The sequence below is a fragment of the Pseudophryne corroboree genome, chromosome 3, assembly GCF_028390025.1.
Source record: "Pseudophryne corroboree isolate aPseCor3 chromosome 3, aPseCor3.hap2, whole genome shotgun sequence".
NCBI classification, from domain to species: Eukaryota; Metazoa; Chordata; class Amphibia; order Anura; family Myobatrachidae; genus Pseudophryne; species Pseudophryne corroboree.
The window spans coordinates 771,228,529-771,254,573 of NC_086446.1; the positions used below are offsets into that span (position 1 = coordinate 771,228,529).

The 26,045-nt window shown below is 46.5% G+C and overlaps 1 protein-coding gene across 1 annotated transcript in view; it reads left to right on the plus strand.

Moving 5' to 3' along the window:
- Positions 1-26,045, plus strand: part of LOC135056852 (centrosome-associated protein CEP250-like) — a 140,250-nt gene that overhangs the window by 93,794 nt on the left and 20,411 nt on the right. Inside the window, exons 6-14 of the mRNA XM_063962521.1 lie at positions 11,195-11,301; positions 11,580-12,665; positions 13,557-13,701; positions 13,805-13,951; positions 14,546-14,770; positions 15,597-15,724; positions 15,951-16,078; positions 16,161-16,288; positions 19,017-24,851. Coding sequence (XP_063818591.1) covers positions 11,195-11,301; positions 11,580-12,665; positions 13,557-13,701; positions 13,805-13,951; positions 14,546-14,770; positions 15,597-15,724; positions 15,951-16,078; positions 16,161-16,288; positions 19,017-24,851 — 7,929 coding nt within the window. The remainder of the gene's footprint in view (positions 1-11,194; positions 11,302-11,579; positions 12,666-13,556; positions 13,702-13,804; positions 13,952-14,545; positions 14,771-15,596; positions 15,725-15,950; positions 16,079-16,160; positions 16,289-19,016; positions 24,852-26,045) is intronic.

The window sequence follows — 26,045 nt, forward strand, 5'->3', positions numbered from 1 at the left end:
CGCTATCACTGGCTCTGCTGTATTCCACCTATCTGCAATGTGTGTATGGGACGCTATCACTGGCTCTGCTGTATTCCACCTGTCTGCAATGTGTGTGTATATGGGACGCTATCACTGGCTCTGCTGTATTCCACCTGTCTGCAGTGTGTGTATATATAGGACACTATCACTGGCTCTGCTGTTTTCCACCTGTCTGCAATGTGTGTGTATGGGACGCTTTCACTGGCTCTGCTGTATTCCACCTGTCTGCAATGTATGTGTATGGGACGCTATCACTGGCTCTGCTGTATTCCACCTGTCTGCAATGTGTGTGTATGGGACGCTATCACTGGCTCTGCTGTATTCCACCTGTCTGCAGTGTATGTGTATGGGACGCTATCACTGGCTCTGCTGTATTCCACCTGTCTGCAATGTGTGTGTATATGGGACGCTATCACTGGCTCTGCTGTATTCCACCTGTCTGCAATGTGTGTGTATAGGACGCTATCACTGGCTCTGCTGTATTCCACCTGTCTGCAATGTGTGTGTATAGGACGCTATCACTGGCTCTGCTGTATTCCACCTGTCTGCAATGTGTGTGTATAGGACGCTATCACTGGCTCTGCTGTATTCCACCTGTCTGCAATGTGTGTGTATAGGATGCTATCACTGGCTCTGCTGTATTCCACCTGTCTGCAATGTGTGTGTATGGGACGCTATCACTGGCTCTGCTGTATTCCACCTGTCTGCAGTGTGTGTATATATAGGACACTATCACTGGCTCCGCTGTATTCCACCTGTCTGCAATGTGTGTGTATGGGACGCTATCACTGGCTCTGCTGTATTCCACCTGTCTGCAGTGTGTGTATATATAGGACACTATCACTGGCTCCGCTGTATTCCACCTCTCTGCAATGTGTGTGTATGGGACGCTATCACTGGCTCTGCTGTATTCCACCTGTCTGCAATGTGTGTGTATAGGACGCTATCACTGGCTCTGCTGTATTCCACCTGTCTGCAATGTGTGTGTATGGGACGCTATCACTGGCTCTGCTGTATTCCACCTGTCTGCAATGTGTGTGTATGGGACGCTATCACTGGCTCCGCTGTATTCCACCTGTCTGCAATGTGTGTGTATGGGACGCTATCACTGGCTCTGCTGTATTCCACCTGTCTGCAATGTGTGTGTATGGGACGCTATCACTGGCTCTGCTGTATTCCACCTGTCTGCAATGTGTGTGTATGGGACGCTATCACTGGCTCCGCTGTATTCCACCTGTCTGCAATGTGTGTGTATGGGACGCTATCACTGGCTCTGCTGTATTCCACCTGTCTGCAATGTGTGTGTATGGGACGCTATCACTGGCTCTGCTGTATTCCACCTGTCTGCAATGTGTGTGTATGGGACGCTATCACTGGCTCCGCTGTATTCCACCTGTCTGCAATGTGTGTGTATAGGACGCTATCACTGGCTCTGCTGTATTCCACCTGTCTGCAATGTGTGTGTATGGGACGCTATCACTGGCTCTGCTGTATTCCACCTGTCTGCAATGTGTGTGTATAGGACGCTATCACTGGCTCCGCTGTATTCCACCTGTCTGCAATGTGTGTGTATGGGACGCTATCACTGGCTCTGCTGTATTCCACCAGTCTGCAGTGTGTGTATATATAGGACACTATCACTGGCTCCGCTGTATTCCACTTGTCTGCAATGTGTGTGTATGGGACGCTATCACTGGCTCTGCTGTATTCTACCTGTCTGCAATGTGTCTGTATGGGACGCTATTACTGGCTCTGCTGTATTCCACCTTTCTGCAATGTGTGTGTATGGGACGCTATCACTGGCTCTGCTGTATTCCACCTGTCTGCAATGTGTGTGTGTATGGGACGCTATCACTGGCTCTGCTGTATTCCACCTGTCTGCAATGTTTGTGTATGGGACGCTATCACTGGCTCTGCTGTATTCCACCTGTCTGCAATGTGTGTGTATGGAACGCTATCACTGGCTCTGCTGTATTCCACCTGTCTGCAATGTGTGTGTATGGGACGCTATCACTGGCTCTGCTGTATTCCACCTGTCTGCAATGTGTGTATATGGGACGCTATGACTGGCTCTGCTGTATTCCACCTGTCTGCAATGTGTGTGTATGGGACGCTATCACTGGCTCTGCTGTATTCCACCTGTCTGCAATGTGTGTGTATGGGACGCTATCACTGGCTCTGCTGTATTCCACCTGTCTGCAGTGTGTGTGTATGGGACGCTATCACTGGCTCTGCTGTATTCCACCTGTCTGCAGTGTGTGTGTATGGGACGCTATCACTGGCTCTACTGTATTCCACCTGTCTGCAGTGTGTGTATGGGACGCTATCACTGGCTCTGCTGTATTCCACCTGTCTGCAGTGTGTGTGTATAGGACGCTATCACTGGCTCTGCTGTATTCCACCTGTCTGCAATGTGTGTGTATGGGACGCTATCACTGGCTCTGCTGTATTCCACCTGTCTGCCGTGTGTGTGTATGGAACGCTATCACTGGCTCTGCTGTATTCCACCTGTCTGCAGTGTGTGTATGGGACGCTATCACTGGCTCTGCTGTATTCCACCTGTCTGCAGTGTGTGTGTATGGGACGCTATCACTGGCTCTGCTGTATTCCACCTGTCTGCAATGTGTGTGTATAGGACGCTATCACTGGCTCTGCTGTATTCCACCTGTCTGCAATGTGTGTGTATGGGACGCTATCACTGGCTCTGCTGTATTCCACCTGTCTGCCGTGTGTGTGTATGGAACGCTATCACTGGCTCTGCTGTATTCCACCTGTCTGCAATGTGTGTGTATGGGACGCTATCACTGGCTCTGCTGTATTCCACCTGTCTGCAATGTGTGTGTATGGAACGCTATCACTGGCTCTGCTGTATTCCACCTGTCTGCAATGTGTGTGTATGGGACGCTATCACTGGCTCTGCTGTATTCCACCTGTCTGCAATGTGTGTGTATAGGACGCTATCACTGGCTCTGCTGTATTCCACCTGTCTGCAATGTGTGTGTATGGGACGCTATCACTGGCTCTGCTGTATTCCACCTGTCTGCCGTGTGTGTGTATGGGACGTTATCACTGGCTCTGCTGTATTCCACCTGTCTGCAGTGTGTGTGTATGGGACGCTATCACTGGCTCTGCTGTATTCCACCTGTCTGCAATGTGTGTGTATGGGACGCTATCACTGGCTCTGCTGTATTCCACCTGTCTGCCGTGTGTGTGTATGGAACGCTATCACTGGCTCTGCTATATTCCACCTGTCTGCAATGTGTGTGTATGGGACGCTATCACTGGCTCTGCTGTATTCCACCTGTCTGCAATGTGTGTGTATGGGACGCTATCACTGGCTCTGCTGTATTCCACCTGTCTGCAATGTGTGTGTATGGGACGCTGTCACTGGCTCTGCTGTATTCCACCTGTCTGCAATGTGTGTGTATGGGACGCTGTCACTGGCTCTGCTGTATTCCACCTGTCTGCAATGTGTGTGTATGGGACGCTATCACTGGCTCTGCTGTATTCCACCTATCTGCAATGTGTGTGTATGGGACGCTATCACTGGCTCTGCTGTATTCCACCTGTCTGCAGTGTGTGTGTATGGGACGCTATCACTGGCTCTGCTGTATTCCACCTGTCTGCAGTGTGTGTGTATGGGACGCTATCACTGGCTCTGCTGTATTCCACCTGTCTGCAGTGTGTGTGTATGGGACGCTATCACTGGCTCTGCTGTATTCCACCTGTCTGCAGTGTGTGTGTATGGGACGCTATCACTGGCTCTGCTGTATTCCACCTGTCTGCAGTGTGTGTGTATGGGACGCTATCACTGGCTCTGCTGTATTCCACCTGTCTGCAATGTGTGTGTATGGGACGCTATCACTGGCTCTGCTGTATTCCACCTGTCTGCAGTGTGTGTGTATGGGACGCTATCACTGGCTCTGCTGTATTCCACCTGTCTGCAGTGTGTGTGTATGGGACGCTATCACTGGCTCTGCTGTATTCCACCTGTCTGCAATGTGTGTGTATGGGACGCTATCACTGGCTCTGCTGTATTCCACCTGTCTGCAATGTGTGTGTATGGGACGCTATCACTGGCTCTGCTGTATTCCACCTGTCTGCAGTGTGTGTGTATGGGACGCTATCACTGGCTCTGCTGTATTCCACCTTTCTGCAATGTGTGTGTGTATGGGACGCTATCACTGGCTCTGCTGTATTCCACCTGTCTGCAGTGTGTGTGTATGGGACGCTATCACTGGCTCTGCTGTATTCCACCTGTCTGCAATGTGTGTGTATAGGACGCTATCACTGGCTCTGCTGTATTCCACCTGTCTGCAATGTGTGTATATGGGACGTTATCACTGGCTCTGCTGTATTCCACCTGTCTGCAATGTGTGTGTATGGGACGCTATCACTGGCTCTGCTGTATTCCACCTGTCTGCAATGTGTGTGTATAGGACGCTATGACTGGCTCTGCTGTATTCCACCTGTCTGCAGTGTGTGTGTATAGGATGCTATGACTGGCTCTGCTGTATTCCACCTGTCTGCAGTGTGTGTGTATAGGACGCTATGACTGGCTCTGCTGTATTCCACCTGTCTGCAGTGTGTGTGTATGGGACGCTATCACTGGCTCTGCTGTATTCCACCTGTCTGCAGTGTGTGTGTATGGGACGCTATCACTGGCTCTGCTGTATTCCACCTGTCTGCAATGTGTGTGTATGGGACGCTATCACTGGCTCTGCTGTATTCCACCTGTCTGCAGTGTGTGTGTATGGGACGCTATCACTGGCTCTGCTGTATTCCACCTGTCTGCAGTGTGTGTGTATGGGACGCTATCACTGGCTCTGCTGTATTCCACCTGTCTGCAATGTGTGTGTATGGGACGCTATCACTGGCTCTGCTGTATTCCACCTGTCTGCAGTGTGTGTGTATAGGACGCTATCACTGGCTCTGCTGTATTCCACCTGTCTGCAATGTGTGTGTATGGGACGCTATCACTGGCTCTGCTGTATTCCACCTGTCTGCAGTGTGTGTGTATAGGACGCTATCACTGGCTCTGCTGTATTCCACCTGTCTGCAATGTGTGTGTATAGGACGCTATCACTGGCTCTGCTGTATTCCACCTGTCTGCAATGTGTGTGTGTATAGGACGCTATCACTGGCTCTGCTGTATTCCACCTGTCTGCAATGTGTGTATATGGGACGCTATCACTGGCTCTGCTGTATTCCACCTGTCTGCAATGTGTGTGTATGGGACGCTATCACTGGCTCTGCTGTATTCCACCTGTCTGCAATGTGTGTGTATGGGACGCTATCACTGGCTCTGCTGTATTCCACCTGTCTGCAGTGTGTGTGTATGGGACGATATCACTGGCTCTGCTGTATTCCACCTGTCTGCAGTGTGTGTATGGGACGCTATCACTGGCTCTGCTGTATTCCACCTGTCTGCAGTGTGTGTGTATAGGACGCTATCACTGGCTCTGCTGTATTCCACCTGTCTGCAATGTGTGTGTATGGGACGCTATCACTGGCTCTGCTGTATTCCACCTGTCTGCAATGTGTGTGTATGGGACGCTATCACTGGCTCTGCTGTATTCCACCTGTCTGCAGTGTGTGTGTATGGGACGCTATCACTGGCTCTGCTGTATTCCACCTGTCTGCAGTGTGTGTATGGGACGCTATCACTGGCTCTGCTGTATTCCACCTGTCTGCAATGTGTGTGTATAGGACGCTATCACTGGCTCTGCTGTATTCCACCTGTCTGCAGTGTGTGTGTATGGGACGCTATCACTGGCTCTGCTGTATTCCACCTGTCTGCAGTGTGTGTGTATAGGACGCTATCACTGGCTCTGCTGTATTCCACCTGTCTGCAGTGTGTGTGTATGGGACGCTATCACTGGCTCTGCTGTATTCCACCTGTCTGCAATGTGTGTGTATGGAACGCTATCACTGGCTCTGCTGTATTCCACCTGTCTGCAGTGTGTGTGTATGGGACGCTATCACTGGCTCTGCTGTATTCCACCTGTCTGCAATGTGTCTGTATGGGACGATATCACTGGCTCTGCTGTATTCCACCTGTCTGCAATGTGTGTGTATGGGACGCTATCACTGGCTCTGCTGTATTCCACCTGTCTGCAATGTGTGTGTATAGGACGCTATCACTGGCTCTGCTGTATTCCACCTGTCTGCAATGTGTGTGTATAGGACGCTATCACTGCCTCTGCTGTATTCCACCTGTCTGCAATGTGTGTGTATATATAGGACACTATCACTGGCTCTGCTGTATTCCACCTGTCTGCAATGTGTGTGTATGGGACGCTATCACTGGCTCTGCTGTATTCCACCTGTCTGCAATGTGTGTGTATGGGACGCTATCACTGGCTCTGCTGTATTCCACCTGTCTGCAGTGTGTGTGTATAGGACGCTATCACTGGCTCTGCTGTATTCCACCTGTCTGCAGTGTGTGTGTGTATGGGACGCTATCACTGGCTCTGCTGTATTCCACCTGTCTGCAATGTGTCTGTATGGGACGCTATCACTGGCTCTGCTGTATTCCACCTGTCTGCAATGTGTGTGTATATATAGGACACTATCACTGGCTCTGCTGTATTCCACCTGTCTGCAATGTGTGTGTATGGGACGCGATCACTGGCTCTGCTGTATTCCACCTGTCTGCAATGTGTGTGTATAGGACGCTATCACTGGCTCTGCTGTATTCCACCTGTCTGCAGTGTGTGTGTATGGGACGCTATCACTGGCTCTGCTGTATTCCACCTGTCTGCAATGTGTCTGTATGGGACGCTATCACTGGCTCTGCTGTATTCCACCTGTCTGCAATGTGTGTGTATATATAGGACACTATCACTGGCTCTGCTGTATTCCACCTGTCTGCAATGTGTGTGTATGGGACGCTATCACTGGCTCTGCTGTATTCCACCTGTCTGCAATGTGTGTGTATGGGACGCTATCACTGGCTCTGCTGTATTCCACCTGTCTGCAGTGTGTGTATATGGGACGCTATCACTGGCTCTGCTGTATTCCACCTGTCTGCAATGTGTGTGTATGGGACGCTATCACTGGCTCTGCTGTATTCCACCTGTCTGCAATGTGTGTGTATATATAGGACACTATCACTGGCTCTGCTGTATTCCACCTGTCTGCAGTGTGTGTGTATGGGACGCTATCACTGGCTCTGCTGTATTCCACCTGTCTGCAGTGTGTGTGTATGGGACGCTATCACTGGCTCTGCTGTATTCCACCTGTCTGCAATGTGTCTGTATGGGACGCTATCACTGGCTCTGCTGTATTCCACCTGTCTGCAATGTGTGTGTATATATAGGACACTATCACTGGCTCTGCTGTATTCCACCTGTCTGCAATGTGTGTGTATGGGACGCTATCACTGGCTCTGCTGTATTCCACCTGTCTGCAATGTGTGTGTATGGGACGCTATCACTGGCTCTGCTGTATTCCACCTGTCTGCAATGTGTGTGTATGGGACGCTATCACTGGCTCTGCTGTATTCCACCTGTCTGCAATGTGTGTGTATAGGACGCTATCACTGGCTCTGCTGTATTCCACCTGTCTGCAATGTGTGTGTATATATAGGACACTATCACTGGCTCTGCTGTATTCCACCTGTCTGCAATGTGTGTGTATGGGACGCTATCACTGGCTCTGCTGTATTCCACCTGTCTGCAATGTGTGTGTATGGGACGCTATCACTGGCTCTGCTGTATTCCACCTGTCTGCAATGTGTGTGTATAGGACGCTATCACTGGCTCTGCTGTATTCCACCTGTCTGCAATGTGTGTGTATAGGACGCTATCACTGGCTCTGCTGTATTCCACCTGTCTGCAGTGTGTGTGTATGGGACGCTATCACTGGCTCTGCTGTATTCCACCTGTCTGCAGTGTGTGTGTATGGGACGCTATCACTGGCTCTGCTGTATTCCACCTGTCTGCAATGTGTGTGTATAGGACGCTATCACTGGCTCTGCTGTATTCCACCTGTCTGCAGTGTGTGTGTATGGGACGCTATCACTGGCTCTGCTGTATTCCACCTGTCTGCAGTGTATGTGTATGGGACGCTATCACTGGCTCTGCTGTATTCCACCTGTCTGCAATGTGTGTGTATGGGACGCTATCACTGGCTCTGCTGTATTCCACCTGTCTGCAATGTGTGTGTATGGGACGCTATCACTGGCTCTGCTGTATTACTCTGGGATAATGCTGTAGAACATGAAATCACTCGGAGTACTGTACTCGGGCTTCTCTGTTTCATCCTGCATACACAGTAAATGTCTCTGGTGCCACCTGCTGGATAACTAAGCTTGCTGCAATGTTTTCATACAGTTCTGCTTTCTTTCTTTCTTTCTTTCTTTCTTTCTTTCTTTCTTTCTTTCTTTCTTTCTTTCTTTCTTTCTTTCTTTCTTTCTTTCTTTTCCCTGGACGCTGAGTTCCTTTAAAACATAAAAAATTAACACTTATCAACACTGGTATCCGATCTTTAGGGTGACTACACTTAGGTAAACAGTCATTAGGACGACCACTATTGGTCAACATGGTCCCACCATGGCCCTAACTGTGTGGAGTTTGTATATTCTCCCTGTACTTGCGTGAGTTTCCTACGGGTTCTCCGGTTTCCTACCACAATCCAAAAATATACTGGTAGGTTAACTGGCTTCCAACAAAAAATAACCCTAGTGTGAATGTGTGTACATGTGATAGGGAATATAGAGTGTAAGCTCCACTGGGACAGGGACTGATGTGAATGGGCAAATATTCTCTGTACAGCTCTGCGGAATATGTGTGTGCTATATAAATAACTGGTAATAATAATAATGGTCACTCTGTCGACGTATACTAGGTTGACATGAGTTTTTAACTTTTTTTTTAAACTCTTTCACACTTTCCGATCCACGTGGACTACAATTGGGATCTGTAACCTTGCCCGAAGCATGGCGAGTGGACACGGTGCGCTAATTGGGCTTCCCGGTCACTTTACGATGAAGACGACACCAATATTTAAAAAAAACTCACCTCATGTTGACCTTTTCCATGTCAACGTTGACCTAATGACCGTGTGAACCTATTTCAGGTGTCGACCTAGTCACTGTCGACTGATAGTGGTCGACCGAATGACTGTCAACCTAAGTGTGGTCGACCACATGATCCACACACATCATGACTTAGGCGGGGTATTTATCAAAGCTTGGCGAGAGATAAAATTGTGAGAGTTAAAGTACTAACCAATCAGCTCCTAACGGTCATTTTTCAAACGCAGCCGAAAGATATAAAGCAGAAGCTGAATGGCTGGTACTTTATGTCTCGCAGTTTTTATCTCTCTCCCAGCTTTGATAAATATCCCCCTTAATCCTTAATAAATGAGCACTCATTACCCTCGGATTGTAATGCTGTGGCAGTCTCCTGGGGCAGAAAGTTGGCTTCAGGAAGATTTCTGCCCCAGGAGACTGCCACAGCATTATAATCTAAGGGTAATGAGTGCTCATTTATTAAGAATAGATGGTGGAACCAGTGATACATATGTAATACAGCATCTCACAGCCAGGACTGTAACCCAGATAAATCCGTATGTGTGCACCTAATCCAACACGCTCTTCTGGGCCAGGAGAGGAGAACGGACCTATGGAAGAAGCCCGTCCTGGAGCAAGCATGGATAACAGGACTCCTAAAGTGACTTGACGTGTCAGCATAGCGGGCCAAATTCGGAGTCACCCGAGTTTATGCAAATGTCGCCACTCCTTCGGTTGAAAGTACTGAGACACCCACTTCTAGCGTCCATGTAATACTGATTGGTGCGTCCATATACATCACCATCGGTCATACTATCAAAACTTGCCCCAGTCCTAATGCAGGTATAGTCTCCATCTGACCACGGCCTCCTATGCCTGTGCCCACTTTCACTGACACCCCGCGGCATTCCCATAATACGCCCATTGCGTGGGCCATGTTTGCCTGCACTACTAGCCAATGCCCGTCGGGTTTTCAGAAAGCTCTGAGTGTGCAGTTGCGGATAATGGTGACGTATGTAAATGCATTGCGTGCAGCTCTAAATCAGGCCCCGACATTGCTGCAGACCTCATTTACCATCTCTGCTGGTTAGACGTAACTCTAGGATGATGAGGAAAAGTAATGGTATAATTACTTTGCCAATCACGTACAGTGGGGCTAATTTAGGTTGAATTGCAAATTGCGATCCAACAGCAATAATTCCGTTCGCCTCGCAGTATTTGCGAACGCCTCTGCCTGACTGACCAGCAGAGGGGTTTGCGGGGTGGCAACGCTCCGTTTCCAAGGCGCAGACGGTGCATTGCGGGGGCGGCGTCTTACAAACCAGGGGGTGTGGCGGCAGCGTTATTGGAGCGGCTGGGTGACGTCACACGCAGCCCCTCCGATCAAAAAGATAGCGGCAGGAGGCTTCCATAATTTCTGCGACCACGCACTAATTGTGGCGCGATCGCAATTAGTGCGTGATCGCAGATGGGGTGCGGTGGTTAGCAGGCTGGGCGGCGTTGGGTGGTGGCCCCCAGCATGTGAGTCAAAGGATTGCAAATTCTACAAAAGCCTTACTGAATGAGGTCCAATGGACTCAACTCATGTCTACAGACCCAAAGCAGGAACAAATTAGAGGTCATCTTGTACAGCGGAGCCTAAAGGGTGGGGTACAACATGTCGGTATGCTTGGCATGTCAACAAAATGTCTCTGATGGTCTATTGGTAGCTACGTGGGTATGGTGGCTCCAGCGCTGCCTTTCAGATCCGGCGGTGATGTCAGATGATCCTGCGTCCCTTCCGGCAGTAATTACAGCTGACCTGTAATCCTAACCCTCCCCCCCCCCCCCCCCCCTAATGTCCAACTATAACCTCCTTCACCGTAGCCTAACCCTCTGCTGGCAGTCTGTGCAGAATGTCAATATCACGTCGACATTTTACATATCAACATTGGTTACATGTCAACAAGCGAAATAGAGGGCGCAGGCGCTGCGTCCCTACGGCAGGAGACCCCCCCCCCCCCCCCCCCCCCCTTCACCCTGCTGTGAGTGTGCTGCTTTTCCGATTTACCTGGATTGCTGCAACTAAGCTCTCTTATTGGTTTGCAAATTGAATACTATTGTAACGATGAGGTGTTTGGGGTTCCCCTGTGATGCATTGTTTCCTCTCCAATACAGCTGTACAGCAGCCGCATACAGGGTGAGCAGGCTCGTCTCCTGCGTCTATGGACAGAGGTGGTGACGTTTCACCGCCATTTTCGGGAGCTGAAGACTGCCACCGAGAGGTAAAGATGGGAACTACATAGAGCCAATAGCGACCTTTCTACTGTATATGACCTATGTCTGTACGGAAGAGCTGATCTATATACAGTATGTGGTTGGAGGAGCTATTGCTGCTGCTGACATACAAAAAGTCCAATATCCATAAATTCTTGATCTTAGAGTCTGAGTTTCCTATTTGTTTTACCTTTTGAAGTGAAAATACATTAGTGCTGGGCAGCATATTATATTATATATTAACTGGGACAGGATTACAGTACAATTGTGATTTTTACCCCGCCAGGGATTTATCTGCGGTTCGGGCTGATTGGACAAGATGCATCCGCCTTCTTCAAACTTCGTGTTCTTCTGTAATCTCTTGGAAGTTTCAGGGTCCAGAGAGAGAAACTAAGCCCCCAAACTATCTGATAGTTACTTGGGATCATGGTCTGGAGTCGGTAGATGTGACTGGTCAGGAGGACAAGGCAAAGATGGAGATGGAAATGAAGGGAGTAGACACATCGCTTGCGACATTTAGGCAAGCAGAACATTCATTGAGATCACCAGCTGAGACACTGCGACAGGAGGTAGAAACTAAAAGTACACATGTACAGACGTTAGAATTGGAGCTTAGGACTCTCAAGTCACAACTAGAGACAGAAGAACAGAAAGCAAGGGTAATAAAGTCACTGCTTCAGTCAGCAGAACAGGAAGCAAGGGTAATGAAGTCACAGCTTCAGTCGGCAGAACAGGAAGCAAGCCTGATGAAGGCACAGCTTCAGTCGGCAGAACAGGAATCAAGCCTGATGAGGTCACAGCTTCAGATGGCAGATCAGGAAGCAAGCCTGATGAGGTCACAGCTTCAGACGGCAGATCAGGAAGCAAGTGTGATGAAGGCACAGCTTCAGACGGCAGATCAGGAAGCAAGCGTGATGAAGGCACAGCTTCAGACGGCAGATCAGGAAGCAAGCGTGATGAAGGCACAGCTTCAGACGGCAGAACAGGAAGCAAGCCTGATGAGATCACAGCTCCAATCAGCAGAACAGGAAGCAAGTGTGGTGAGGTCACAGCTCCAATCAGCAGAACAGGAAGCAAGTGTGGTGAGGTCACAGATTCAGTCAGCAGAACAGGAAGTAAGTTCATTGAAATCACAGTTGGAGGCATCCCAGCAGGAAGTAACGTCACTTAAGTTAAACGTTGAGTCATCGGAACAGGAAATAGAATCAAGTAGACGTCACATTGAAGAGCTAGAACAGGAAGTGTGTACAGTGAGCTCACAGCTTAAAGGGAGTTTTTTGGAGGTAGAGCATCTTCGGGCCCATCTGAAGACTTACGAAAATGAGGAAGAGTCTCGATTTCAGAAAAAGGAGCAAGAATTGCGTGGCAGCCAGTAAGTACAATGGCTCACTATTCATTTCATTTGTTTCTGGTTTCTTCATTGGCCTGACTGTTCGTTCTTCTCAGATCTAAATTATTTAATTGACATGTAAAGTGAATGTTTGGTTGCGGGTACCACTTAGAGAGCAGCCATCTTGCTACCGTTCTATCACTCATTAGGCGTCATTGATGTCCACATTGGGAGTGATCACAATTTCAAGAGCACAGCCCTGGTTCTGTCTACTGTGGTATCCCAGGCGGTGCTATGGGCAGGTGCCAGTAGGGTCAGATGTGTGCAGCTTATGTTGAGCAGGATTGAGACGCTGGAGATGTTGCTTGTACAGCCTGAGAACTGAGCTTCTTGCAGACGTCTGACTTATAGGAGCAAAGTAGGAACATTGCGCTGTGCAGTACACTAGGCAGGCAAACCTTGCTCATTTGTGCTTACGCCCCATACTGTTACTGTAATAACCGCAACATTACACGGAACCTCACAGATAATTGTATCTGCTCCGTAGGTTGAACTCCGCAGCTATGTTTATCCTGGCCTGTTCTGCTTTGTCACCCGTTCTTCCAGGTTTGTGCACCCATGCCTGGGGGTAAATGTAATAGGGTGCCGGACTTCAGGCGACAAGGCCCGTATTTTTAAAGCTGCAATCATTTACAAGCCAAAGCCACGTTGGTTTTGTTTTGTTTTGTAAATGATTGCCATTTTAAAAACCTGGGCATTCTCACTCGTTGGCCCGCACCTCTTGCAACTCGGACCCCATTACCTCTACCCCCTGGTGTGACTATAACGCTGGTCTCCACTTCTTACAGTGTAAGTGTCATTGCACATACAGTGCTTATACCGTTTTGTCATCTTCACTTTCTTAGTTTTCTCTTGCGTTTTTTTTTCTTCCAGCCAGCGATCGCTTCATACTATAGAGACCGAGCGATCCGACCTGCTCCATGATTTGACGCTACTACGGGAGGAGTTGCTGAGCTCGCGCCTGCAGTCCGACCTGTCCGGTGAGGAGAACTCAGGATTACAGAGTGCTCTGCACAAGGTAACCTCTTCAGTGATCTGTGGGGATCATTATAGAACTATTGCCATCATTATACAATTGCTGGAAAATGTTTCTTACTAATAAAATGGCGATATTCTTACAGGCCGAGAAAGAGGTCGTGGAGCTGCAGTTAGAGCGGAGCCGGCACAGGGCAGAGGTAGAAGATCTGCAAGATGCAGTGGCCAAGATGGGGGACTTAAACAGGGCCTTGTCTCTGGATAAAGTAGAACTGAATAGTCTGCTGCAGCAGGTGAGGACAGTCCTATAGAGTGTTTCATATTAATTCTGCATTGCCACCTGATGTAATGAGCAGCCGGGACTGTGAGGCTAAGCGGGGAACCTGGGGAGAGACTGCGTCGCGGAACAGTCCCCTAGCTCCTGGGAGGGGGCACAGCTGTTGTTCTCTGTTCCTCCCCCCACGTGGTGGCGCAGCTTTGTAAGCGTCGTACACCAATAATAGCTATTTTCAGCAATGGCGTCTGACAATTCTCTATGGTCTGTTTCTTGTCTCTTTCATTTCAATTAGATGCGAGTTTGTGAAAGGGACCTTGCATCATAAAACTCAAATTGCAATGCACCCACCCACCCACCACCTACTGTATTACACATGGGGGGGGGAATGTAATAAGGTGTGAGAATCAGAAAGTGAGAGATTTGGGGAGATTTCGCCTGTTTTTTTTAAAGTGGCAATCATTTACACGGTAAAACCAGGTTTTGCCGTGCAAATGATTGCCACTTTAAATCTCACCAAATCTCTCACTTTCTGGTTCTCACACCCTATTACATTCTGCCCAGGCAGTCTAAAATCTTCCTAAAAAAAACGCTTTTACTTTTGTTGCTGCAGAAGGATAAAGAAATAGAGTCTACGAGAGAGAGCCATGAAGAGTTAGAGAGACAGCTCATTGCAGCCCGTCAGCTGCTGCAGCAGAGCGAGGCCGAGCAGAGAGCAGAGATTGCCAGGGGACAGCTCTTACTGCAAGACAGCGAGGTGGCAAGACAGAGCGCGGAAACTGAGCTGAGATACATCCGGGGAGAGAGAGACCGACTGCAGGCCGAGCTGAGGAGACAGGTGACTGGAGAGACCGTCCTGCTGTTGCGTGTATGTGTGTGTGAGATTGCAGCCCTGTACACGCTCGCAGCCTACAAATGTAAGTTCACGTCTGTCTTTTCCCACGACTTGCTGGCATGGTGCTGAGGAAGGGCCATACTGTATTCTTCTGAGTTCTAGAGTGTACAGGAGGCTGGCGGCACAATACACGTTACGATGAAATGTCCGTTATGCTAATGTTCTGTCCGGAACAATTATCCTGTTGTCATGGAAATACGTTTCCTCTCGCCGTACTCTGCGGTGCTGCTCTGCATCCGCTACATGGCCACGCACCTTCACCTAGATTCCCATGGTACAATGAGGTCTATTCATGAAGCAATGAAAAGAATGGAGAAACAGACCAGTGGAGAAGTCACCCATGGCAGCCAATCAGCATCTCCCTTTCATTTTATAGAATGTACTTGATAAAGGCTTCCTTCAAAGCTGATTGGTTGCCATAGGCAACTTCTCCACTGATACTTTTTTCACCGCTTCATGAATAGACCCCAATATGCCTACAGTCTGACTGCCGACACCAGTATGTTATGTTCTGATTGTTGACAGCCAAAAAGTCGATTATGCTGACATATAAGTCAACATTCAGAAATGTTGACTTGGTCATAATGATGACATATTCATTTTGTCAACATTGTGCATGTCAGCAGTCAAAATGTTGACATAATTGTTTTCGATTTTTTTTTATGTTGACATTTTGACTGTCGACATACACTATCAGCATTATGACCGTCTGTATCTATTATTCTTCTCCTCTAGTTTCATCTCCAGTATTCTCTTTCCTGTCTGATAGGAGAGGGGTTATTTGGAGAAGGAACAGGACAGGTTGTCGCAGGATGCGGAGAAGTCTACTCTGAGTATACAGCTTGGAGTTACCGAAAGAGAGTGCCAAGAGCTGAGGGAGAAGCTGAACGACATTCAGTAAGAGGCAGTCTCCTTTATCCTCCTTACTTTCATGGAGCTTCTGTTGTCACTTGTTGTGTCCTACAGACCTGGCTTGGGGGTGTTACTGCCGCCTGTACATCCAGCCAACGCTGCATTGAAGCGCTATAGCTATTGAGCTAATTTTGTGATTTCTTTACAGCCTTCTGCCTCTTTCTCTTACTGTATTTTTATCTCATGCACTTCTTCTCTTTGTGTCTCGTAGGTCCATGAAACAGTCTCTGGAGGACTCCCTCTTTGCATCTCAAGAACGATCCTCTCAGCTGGAGATCAGGTGTAGTCAGCTAGAGATGCAAGTGGCAACAGTCACTCAGTCCAAGAATACCGTCCAAGGTGAGGCTGACTGTCGCCCAGCACGTGACCGCACAAGGGACCGAGGGACAACGGTTTGTAAATATCTCTGATCTGTTTGCAGATGAGGTCTCCCTCCTCTACGCCGAACAGGAATCCTCACAGAAGCGATTTCTCGCCCTTTCTCAGAGGCTCTCTGACCTGGAAGAGGAGCACACGGCAGAGAGATCGCGGAGAGAGGAGCTGAACCTGGTAACCAGTCTAAGGAAGGAGAAACGTGATTCTTATGGCAGCTGCATATTATTAGTCTGAGAGGCTGAAACGTGCGACAGATTAGTGGTGCAACTTTTAGGAACATGTGTGATATCGGGTGGCTGCTCTTCCAGTGTAGCGTGTTTTACTGTTCAGACACTGCTCTGCAGAGCCTACTGATTCTGCCGCAGGCTCTGCGCGCTGGCTGTCACCTATTATGGTGCTGATTCGGTGTCAGGAGGATTTGATGCCATTTGCTCGTATGGCCGCAGCGGCCTTGTTACTTCCCTACGCTAATGTAACTGCCCATCTATGCCGCTTCTCCGCCTGCCTTCATGCGAAAGGCTGCGTTACTGTTTTCCGGCTGCAGTAATTCTCTTTAGTATTGCAACTTACACCCACCCCATGCTGGTTACGAGGGATCTGCCTGAAACAGGCCTCCCATATCCATCGCGATAGCCGCCTAGAAAGACCCATTCCATGAAAAAGAACGGTCTGAAAACGGAAGGATGGACCGCCTGCTCACTCATTCTCCGTCTGTGTGCGCATGCATGGTTCGGCGAGTATGTAGTCTGCGATTGCTTTCTATGGCGCATGCACGATTTGCAGATATCTGCAAGATCCGTACATACTGTATTTAGACTTGCTTCCCACTGAGAATCAGTCCCGTAGGTCTAGCCTATGACTCACATTGGGTTATACTGTAGTAAGCCTTATGCAGTCTGCTGTCATAGTATAGGGCATTGTAGTCAGCATGTGTGTCAATGTAATGAGGGGAAGCCTGGACCTGGGAGTTACTGCCACTTACAGAGAGGACTTGGCAGCAGTGCAGATCCTGCCCCAGTCTTGGCTACCAGTGGGTAGTGGTTCTCAGGTAAGAATGGGCAGTGGCACCGGGAGAACTCTGTACAAGTATTGTATATGAGTTATTTATTTTAGATGATAGGACTTTGTACCCATAGAGTTGTGATATGGGAAGGGGCAAGTGGCAAATGAAGGCAAGGAGGAATTCACATGCGAGCCTTCAGCTGCTGCGACACTACTCATCCCAGCATGCCACAGTTTTTCTATTAGAAGATGATAAAACATGCTGGGATGTGTAGTTCCGCAGCAGCTGGAGGGCCGAATATTGAATACCTCTGCTGTATTGTCATATAGGATGGTAATATTTTTCTGAACCTCTTTCTTTCTTTCTCTTTTTCTTTCTTTCTCTTTTTCTTTCTTTCTTTCTCTTTCTTTCTCTTTCCTTTTCTTTCTCTTTTTCTCTCTTTTTCTTTCTTTCCTTTTCTTTTTCTCTTTCTCTTTCTCTTTCTTTTTCTTTCTTTCTCTTTCTCTCTCTTTCTCTCTTTTTCTTTCTCTTTCTCTCTTTTTCTTTCTTTCCTTTTCTTTCTCTTTCTTTCTCTTTCTTTCTTTCTTTCTCTTTCTTTCCTTTTCTTTCTCTTTCTTTCTCTTTCTTTCTTTCTTTCTTTCTCTTTCTTTCCTTTTCTTTCTCTTTCTTTCTCTTTCTCTTTCTTTCTCTTTCTTTTTCTTTCTTTCTCTCTCTCTTTTTTTTTCTCTTTCCTTTTATTTCTCTCTTTCTCTTTCTTTCTCTTTTTCTTTCTTTTTCTTTTTTTCTTTCTTTCTTTTTCTTTTTCTTTCTTTCTTTCTTTCTTTCTTTCTCTCCACCCATCCCTCATATTTTCTCTCTCTCTCTCCACCCATCCCTCATATTTTCTCTCTCTCTCCGCCCATCCCTCATATATTTTTTCTTTCTCTTTTTTTCTTTCTTTCTTTCTTTCTCTCTCTTTTTTTCTTTCTTTTTCTTTCTTTCTCTTTCTTTCTTTCTTTCTTTCTTTCTTTCTTTCTTTCTTTCTTTCTTTCTTTCTCTCCACCCATCCCTCATATTTTCTCTCTCTCTCTCCACCCATCCCTCATATATTTTCTCTTTCTCTCTCTCTCTCTCTCTCTCTCTCTCTCTCTCTCTCTCTCTCTCTCTCCGCCCATCCCTCACATTTTCTTTCTTTCTCTTTTTCTTTTTTTCTTTCTTTCTTTTTCTTTCTTTCTTTCTTTCTTTCTTTCTTTCTCTCCTTTTCTTTCTTTCTTTCTTTCGTTCTTTCTTTCGTTCTTTCTTTCTCTCCTTTTCTTTCTTTCTCTTTTTCTTTTTTCTTTCTGTCTTTCTTTCTCTCCTTTTCTTTCTTTCTCTTTTTCTTTTTTCTTTCTGTCTTTCTCTTTCTTTCTTTCTTTTCTCTCTTTCTTTTCTCTTTCTTTCTTTTTTTCTTTCTTTCTTTCTTTCTTTCTCTCTCTCTCCACCCATCCCTCTTTCTTTCTTTCTTTCTTTCTTTCTTTCTTTCTTTCTTTCTTTCTTTCTTTCTTTCTTTCTTTCTTTCTCTCTCTTTTCTTTCTTTCTTTCTTTCTTTCTTTCTTTCTCTCCTTTTCTTTCTTTCTTTCTTTCGTTCTTTCTTTCGTTCTTTCTTTCTCTCCTTTTCTTTCTTTCTCTTTTTCTTTTTTCTTTCTGTCTTTCTCTTTCTTTCTTTCTTTTCTCTCTTTCTTTTCTCTTTCTTTTTTTCTTTCTTTCTTTCTTTCTTTCTTTCTTTCTTTCTTTCTTTCTTTCTTTCTCTCTCTCTCTCTCTCTCTCTCCACCCATCCCTCTTTCTTTCTTTCTTTCTTTCTTTCTTTCTTTCTTTCTTTCCTTTTTTTCTTCTTCCTTTCTTTTTTCCTTTCTTCTCGCTATCTCTTTCCTACCTCCCAGAAAGAATTGGATACTCTTAGAGAGCATCTTCAGGAAGAAAAGTCCCTGAGACAGGCTGCCGAGGGCCAAGCAAAGGACATGGAAAGAGAAAGACAGCTGACAGAGCAACTTCAGTCTGAATTGGTAGTAGTAACCCTCTCTTTGGGACAACTAGAGCGAGAAATGTCCGAGCTGAGAGACAGTCTGAGAAACAGCCAGTGCGAGAAAGAGACTGCTTTAGAAAACTTAGAGCGCCAAACTCTTATGAAGAGTGAACAGGACCGTCAAATGGAGATTTTAAAACAGTCCTTAAAGGAGTGCACGGAAGAAAAAGAGAGTGCCGTCACTGCACTGGCAGACCAGGCTGTTACTTTAGAAGAGAGAGAGGGACAGATTACAGAGCTCAGAAGGAATATCCAAGAGTGCAGCAGGGACAAGGAGAGCGCTTTAACCTCTGTGGCCCAAATCCGCTTGACTGTACAAGAAAGAGAGCGTGAAATCAAGACTCTTAGAGAGAGCACGCTGCAGTGCCAGCAGGCGCAAGAGACAGCCGCTGCTGCTTTACAGGCTCAGATCCAGAAATTCACCGAGATAGACATGCAGCTGGAACGCATGGCTAAGCGTCTGGAAGAAAGTGAAATACTGAAAGAGAATGCACTGAAGGGAGAACACAAAAGCAGTCTACTGGTGGCAGAACGAGAGCATGAAATAGATGCTCTGGAAGATAAAATAAGAGCAATTCAGCAAGAAAAAGAGACAGTCTTGGAACAGCTGTCTCTTGCAACTGCAAAGTCAGAGCACGAAGAGTCAGCTCTGCGGCAGAGTCTCAGGCAGTGTCAAGCAGACCAAGAGGCCACAGTTAATGCACTACAACAACTTGTAGGAGAGCGGGATAAAGAAATAGAGACATTAAGAGTTTCCCTAAAGGAACACCAGACGGAAATGGAGAGCGCACTGGAAGAAGTGTCCCATCAGCGGCTGATGTTAGAAGAAAGAGAAACTCTGATTGAATCCTTAAGAGTGAGACTTGTGGAGTGTGAGTTAGAGAAGGACCACCTGGCTTTAAAACAAAAAGAGGGTGAAGAAAATGTTGTAAAATTAAGTGAGACTCTCCGACAGTATATGGCGGAAAAAGAGAAATCTCTCAGCTTTGCGCAGTCTCAGGCTGAATGGTTGAGCGAGAGAGACGGCGAGATAAAAATGTTGAAGGACAATTTATTTACAATTCAAGATGAAAAAGAAACTGTTCTTAATGATCTAGAGTTCCAGAAAAAGACCTTAAAGGAGAAGGTTGAAGCTTACGTCTTGCTGCAAGAAACTGCCCTAGACTGCCAGCAGGAAAATGAGCGACTGCTGCTGGTTACCGAGCAGCAGAAGAAAGAGATTACGGGCCTTGCAGAGAACCTGTTGAGATGCCAAAGAGAGAGTTCTACAACAGAAGCCATGCTAGAGCGCCTGGAGTCTCAGAAAGAAACTACAGAGAGACAGGCAAAAATGGAAGAAACTCTCCTGAGGGAAAGATTGTCTGAATATTCTCAGGCATTAAACAAAAAAGAAAAAGAAGTTGAAATCTCGGAGAAAGAGCTTGAGAGAGAGCGGTATGCCCTAAATGAGAAACTAGAAGCGCTTGGAAAAGAGAATGAGAGAGAATTAATGGAGAACAGGGATTTTCAGAGGAAAAATAAAGATCTGGAGAAGAGGCTTTCTGAGGCCCTAAAAGACAGACAATTGGTTGAGGAACAAAGGGAAGGAGACACTAGGGATTTGAAAGAGAGATTAGAACAGGTCTCCCGGGCTTTACTTGGGAAGGAGGCTGAGGTAGGGGATGTAAGAATGCAGTTCAATAGACAGAACAGGGCTTTAAGTGAGCGAGTCACAGAGCTTTCACAAGTTCTGAAAGAGAGAGACATTCAGGAACGAGAGAGCATCACTAAATTACACCAGCTGAGGAGAGAAATAGAGGAGCTTCAACATCTCCAACTAAATAGGGAGAGAGAGGCAGAGGACGAGAAGATCCAGAGCAATAGGGAGATTTTGACGTTAAAGCAGAAGATAGCAGAGCTTTCCCAAATGCTCATAGACCGCGATAACCAGTATGACGAGAGAGAAAGACACGTGAAAGGTCTGCAGAGGAGAATAGAGGAGATCAGCCAGGATTTCATTGAAAATGAGACAGCCCTGAATGAGAGACTTGAATTGCTTGGAAGAGCTTTGAAAGAAAAGGAGAGGCAGTGTGAAGAAGAGATGATGGATAAAAAGAGTCTGAAGGAAAGAGTATTGAAACTTTCCCAGGATTTTATGGGGAAGGAAAGAGAGTTGGATGTGGTCAAAGATCAGATGAAATCTCTATCTGAAAAAATAGGCAAACTCCGAGCAGACCTCATAACGAAAGAAGAAGAGCTAAAGAATAAGGAGATACGTAGTGAAGAAGAAACGTCATTGCTGAGGCAGAAGGTATCTCTGCTTTCCCAAACTCTCTCAGAGAAGAAAATAGAAACAGAAGAGAAGGAAGTGGAAATTAAATACCTGAGGGAGAAGATAGGAGAACTTAGACAAGTTCTGATGGACAAGGAGCGAGGGATAACGGAAAAAGAACATCTTATTGAGCTAGAGAAAAAATATCAGCAACAGAGAGAATCAGAACTTTCTCAAGCTGTAAGAGAACATAAACAAGAATTGGAGGTCAAACAGCTGGAAATTAAATCCTTGAGAGAGAGGATAACAGAACTTGGTGAAGTGTTGGTAGAGAAAGCGCAAGAGAATGATGAAGAGGTGAGACGGAGCCAGGCAGAAAAAAATGCCCTGAGGGAACAAATTATAGAATGTTCCCAAGCTTTAACAGAGATGACGCGAGAAGCGGAGGTGGCTATAACTGAGATGAAAATATCGAAAGAAAAGGTGGAAGAACTTCAAGGAAATCTTATCGCAAAGGAAAAAGAGATGGAAGAGAGGGAGGGAGAGATTACAGAAGAGCTGGCATTTCAGAGACAGAGATTTGCAGAACTTACCCAGTCTCTAGTGGGGAAAGAGAGAGCGGAGAATGAAAGAGACAAAATTATACGGGAACTTAGACAAGTCCTGATAGACAAGGAACAGGAAATGAGCGAAGGGGAAAGACAGAATGAGGATGGAAAGGCATCCATGATGAAGAAACTGGCAGAACTTTCTTGGTCGCTAACGCAGAAGGAGAAAGAAGTGGATGAGACAAAGTTGGAGATGAAATCCCTGACAAAAAAGTTAGGAGAACTTAGACAGATGCTGGCTGATAAGGAGGAAGAGGGGAAAGTAGAGAAAAGAGAGAGCGAGGAAGAGAAGAAATCTCTGCTGCAAAGAGTGAAATATATTTCCCATGCTCTCGTAGAGAAAGAGAAAGAAGTTGACAAGGCCAACCTTGAAGTGATTTCACTAAGAGAGACCATAGAAGAACTTAGACAAGCCCTAATGGATAAACAGCAGATACTGACTGACAAGGAGGAAGAGGGAAAAGAGGAAAAGAGACACAGTGAGGAAGAGAAGAAAGCTTTTCAGCAAAGAGTTACTGACCTTTCCCTGGCTCTTGTAGAGAAGGAACGAGAAGCTAATGCGATGAAATTAGAGCTGAAATCTCTAGCAGAGAATCTAGAAATACTTAGGAAAGTTATCATCGATAAGGAGAAAGAATTAGAATTAAAAGAGAGCAAACAGAGTGAGAACGAGATTAAATATCTGCAGCAAAGACTGACCGCTGTTTCCCAGGCTCTTGTAGAGAAGGAGAGAGAAGCTGTTGAGTCAAATATGGAGAGGAAATCACTGAGCGAGACAATAGAAGAACTTAGACAAGCATTAGTAGATAGACAGCAGGAGATGGCTGAGGAGAAGAGACACAATGAAGAAGAGAAGTCCATGAGTGATAGAGTGAAGGACCTTTCCCAGGCTTTAGTAGAAAAGGAACGAGAAGCGGAGAAGACAAGGTTAGAGATGGAATCTCTTCAAGAGAAGATCAGAGAACTAAGACAAGTTTTCCAATTCAAGGGTCAGGAAATTAAGGATTACGAAAGACAGTATGAGGAAGAAAAGAAAGCCCTGAATAAGAGACTGGCAGAACTTTCTTGGTCTCTGACACAGAAGGAGAAAGAGGCTGATGAGACAAAGTTTGAGGTAAAATCCCTGAGAGAAAAGTTAGGAGAACTTAGACAAGGGCTGGCTGATAAGGAGGAAGAGAGGAAAGCAGAGAAGAGCAATAGCGAGGAAGAGAAGAAATCTCTGCAGCAAAGACTGACAGATATTTCACATGCTCTCGTAGAGAAAGAGAAAGAAGCTGACAGGGCCAATCTAGAGGTGATTTCACTAAGAGAGACTATAGAAGAACTTAATCAAGCCCTGATGGATAAACAGCAAGAAATAGATGAGGAGAAGAGCCGCAGTGAGGAGGAGAAGACATATATGAGCAATAGAGTGAGGGACCTTTTCCAGGCTTTAGCGGAGAAGGAAAATGAAGCGGAGAAGACAAAGTTAGAGATGGGATCTCTTCGAGAGAAGACTGGAGAACTAAGACAAGTTCTTCAAGACAAGGGTCAGGAAATTAAGGAGGAAGAAAGACAGTATGAGGAAGAAAAGAAAGCCCTGAGGAAGAGACTGGCAGAACTTTCTTGGTCTCTGACACAGAAGGAAAAAGATGCTGATGAGACAAAGTTTGAGGTAAAATCCCTGAGAGAAAAGTTAGGAGAACTTAGACAAGTGCTGGCTGATAAGGAAGAAGAGAGAAATACAGAGAAGAAAGAGAGCAAGGAAGAGATTAAATCTCTGCAGCAAAGACTGACAGATGTTTCACATGCTCTTGTAGAGAAAGAGAAAGAAGCTGACAGGACCAACCTAGAGATGATTTCACTAAGAGAGACTATAGAAGAACTTAATCAAGCCCTGATGGATAAACAGCAAGAAATAGATGAGGAGAAGAGCCGCAGTGAGGAAGAGAAGACATCTATGAGCAATAGAGTGAGGGACCTTTCCCAGGCTTTAGCAGAGAAGGAACATGAAGCGGAGAAGACAAAGTTAGAGATGGAATTTCTTAGAGAGAAGATCAGAGAACTACAGAGACTAGTTCTGACAGACAAGGAGAAAGAGGTAAAGGGGAAAGAATGTGATGGCGAGGAAGAAAAAACAGCCTTAATCCAGAGAGTGACAGAACTTTCACTTGCTCTAGAGGAAAGAAAAAAGGAAGCAGATGATGCTGGTAGGCAGATACAATCTCTGAGACATATTATAGGAGAACTTCAGCATGCTCTGGCAGATAAGGAAAAAGAGATTGAGGAGCAAAGACAGAATGAGAATGAGGAAACTATATCTCAGATGAAGCAAGAGACAGAGCCTTTACATATCGTGGAGACAAAGGAGAATGTTCTAATGGAGGTTGAGGTTACAGCTTCTGCCTGGGGGATGCAGAAGGACATAGAAGATTTGGTGGTTGGGAACATGAAGGTACATAGAGAAGAAGTTATGAAAGAACGAGGAAGGCTGGAGGTTGAGCAAGGAGCTGCAAAAACATTTGCAGAGATCAGACAGGAGAGGGAACAGGAAGAGGCTAGAGGAGGCACACAATTACAGAGTGGGGATATAGGACAACGGGAAGACTGGCACAGGAACCTCGCCTTCCAGAACAGCAACATTCAGCACACGGAGGAGGAGGAAGCCGGAGTGCAGGAGCTTTGGATAGAATTGAAAGCTCTTTATAATGAGAGAGATGAAGCCAAGAAGAGGGAGGAGATCTTGAAGAGGAGGCTAGACAAAGCATTAACTGCACTAAGACGGATGGAGGCTGAGGAAATTGCTTGGAGACAGAAGTCTCATGAATTACAGTTCGGAAAGAAAGTTAACAAGGTAAGATGACCATTGCTGGACGTAGTGACTTGTAAAAGTGATCACACAAGAGCACGGACTGTGGCCACACATTACAAACATGACTTAATGGTACTAAATAGTAAAAAAGTACGTTCGTATTGACGTCCCCTTCAATGCTACCCTCTAAATGACACTCCATTATAGCTTTGTGCCTTGCTCAAGTGGCTCTTAGCTTTTCTCTAAGGAGGCTGCTAGAGTATGTGTGTGGGGGGGGGGGGGTATATTTACTAAAGTGCGAGTTTATAGAAGTAGAGACGTTGCCCATAGCAACCAATCAGATTCCATTTATCATTTATTGAGCATGTTCTAAAAGATAATGGCTACAATCCAGGTGCTATGGGCAATTTTTTCACTTTTGTAAACCCACACTTTAGTAAATACACCCCTTATATCCCTTTTCACACTGCCAATGCCGGATCCCACCTGGGAATTGGAAACTGGTCCTTCCCGGGTGGGAATCGGCATTGGCAGCTGCTGCAGGCTTCCCCGACCCGGCAATATGCCAGGCGGGTTGCCATACCAGCGGTGGGCGGATCCGGCGGCGAAGGTGGAGGCGGCGCTAGGAGATGAGATCATCTCCGGGACGCATCGACCCGTGAGCCCGTTTACGCAGCCACTGACCCGGTATTCAACCCGGGTATAACACTGCTTTATTCCCGGGTTGAATTGCTGGGTCAGGCGACCCGCGATTTCGGCTATGCCCCTTTCACACCGACCCGTGATATTGCCGGGTCGATACCGGGTTATTTGTGCGGTGTGAAAGGGGTATTAGTGTTCCATTTCTCTTGTTCCCCAAAAGTAGTGATACTGACCCACTGGTTGTGCACTTTGCTTCACATCACAAAGCGTTAAGGACCAAAAATTGTCACTTTGGACTGAATCCGATGCCAAGGCCACATCAGCCTCTAGCCCTGGTCCACTGGAGCTACTGTCTTAATTCTCCACCACATACACACACTCTGCTCCATTTCTTAGCAGCCAATTAACCTACCATTATGTATTCTGTGGGTGGAAACTGGAGTGCCAAGGGAGAACATACAAACTCCACACAGCTATGCTAATCACTGATGGATGTGGTACAAAAAGCTAACATTACAAATGTTGACATGGTCTGAATGTCAGCTTTCAGCATGTCGACTTGAACGATAGGCCGGCATGTCAGATACTGACACA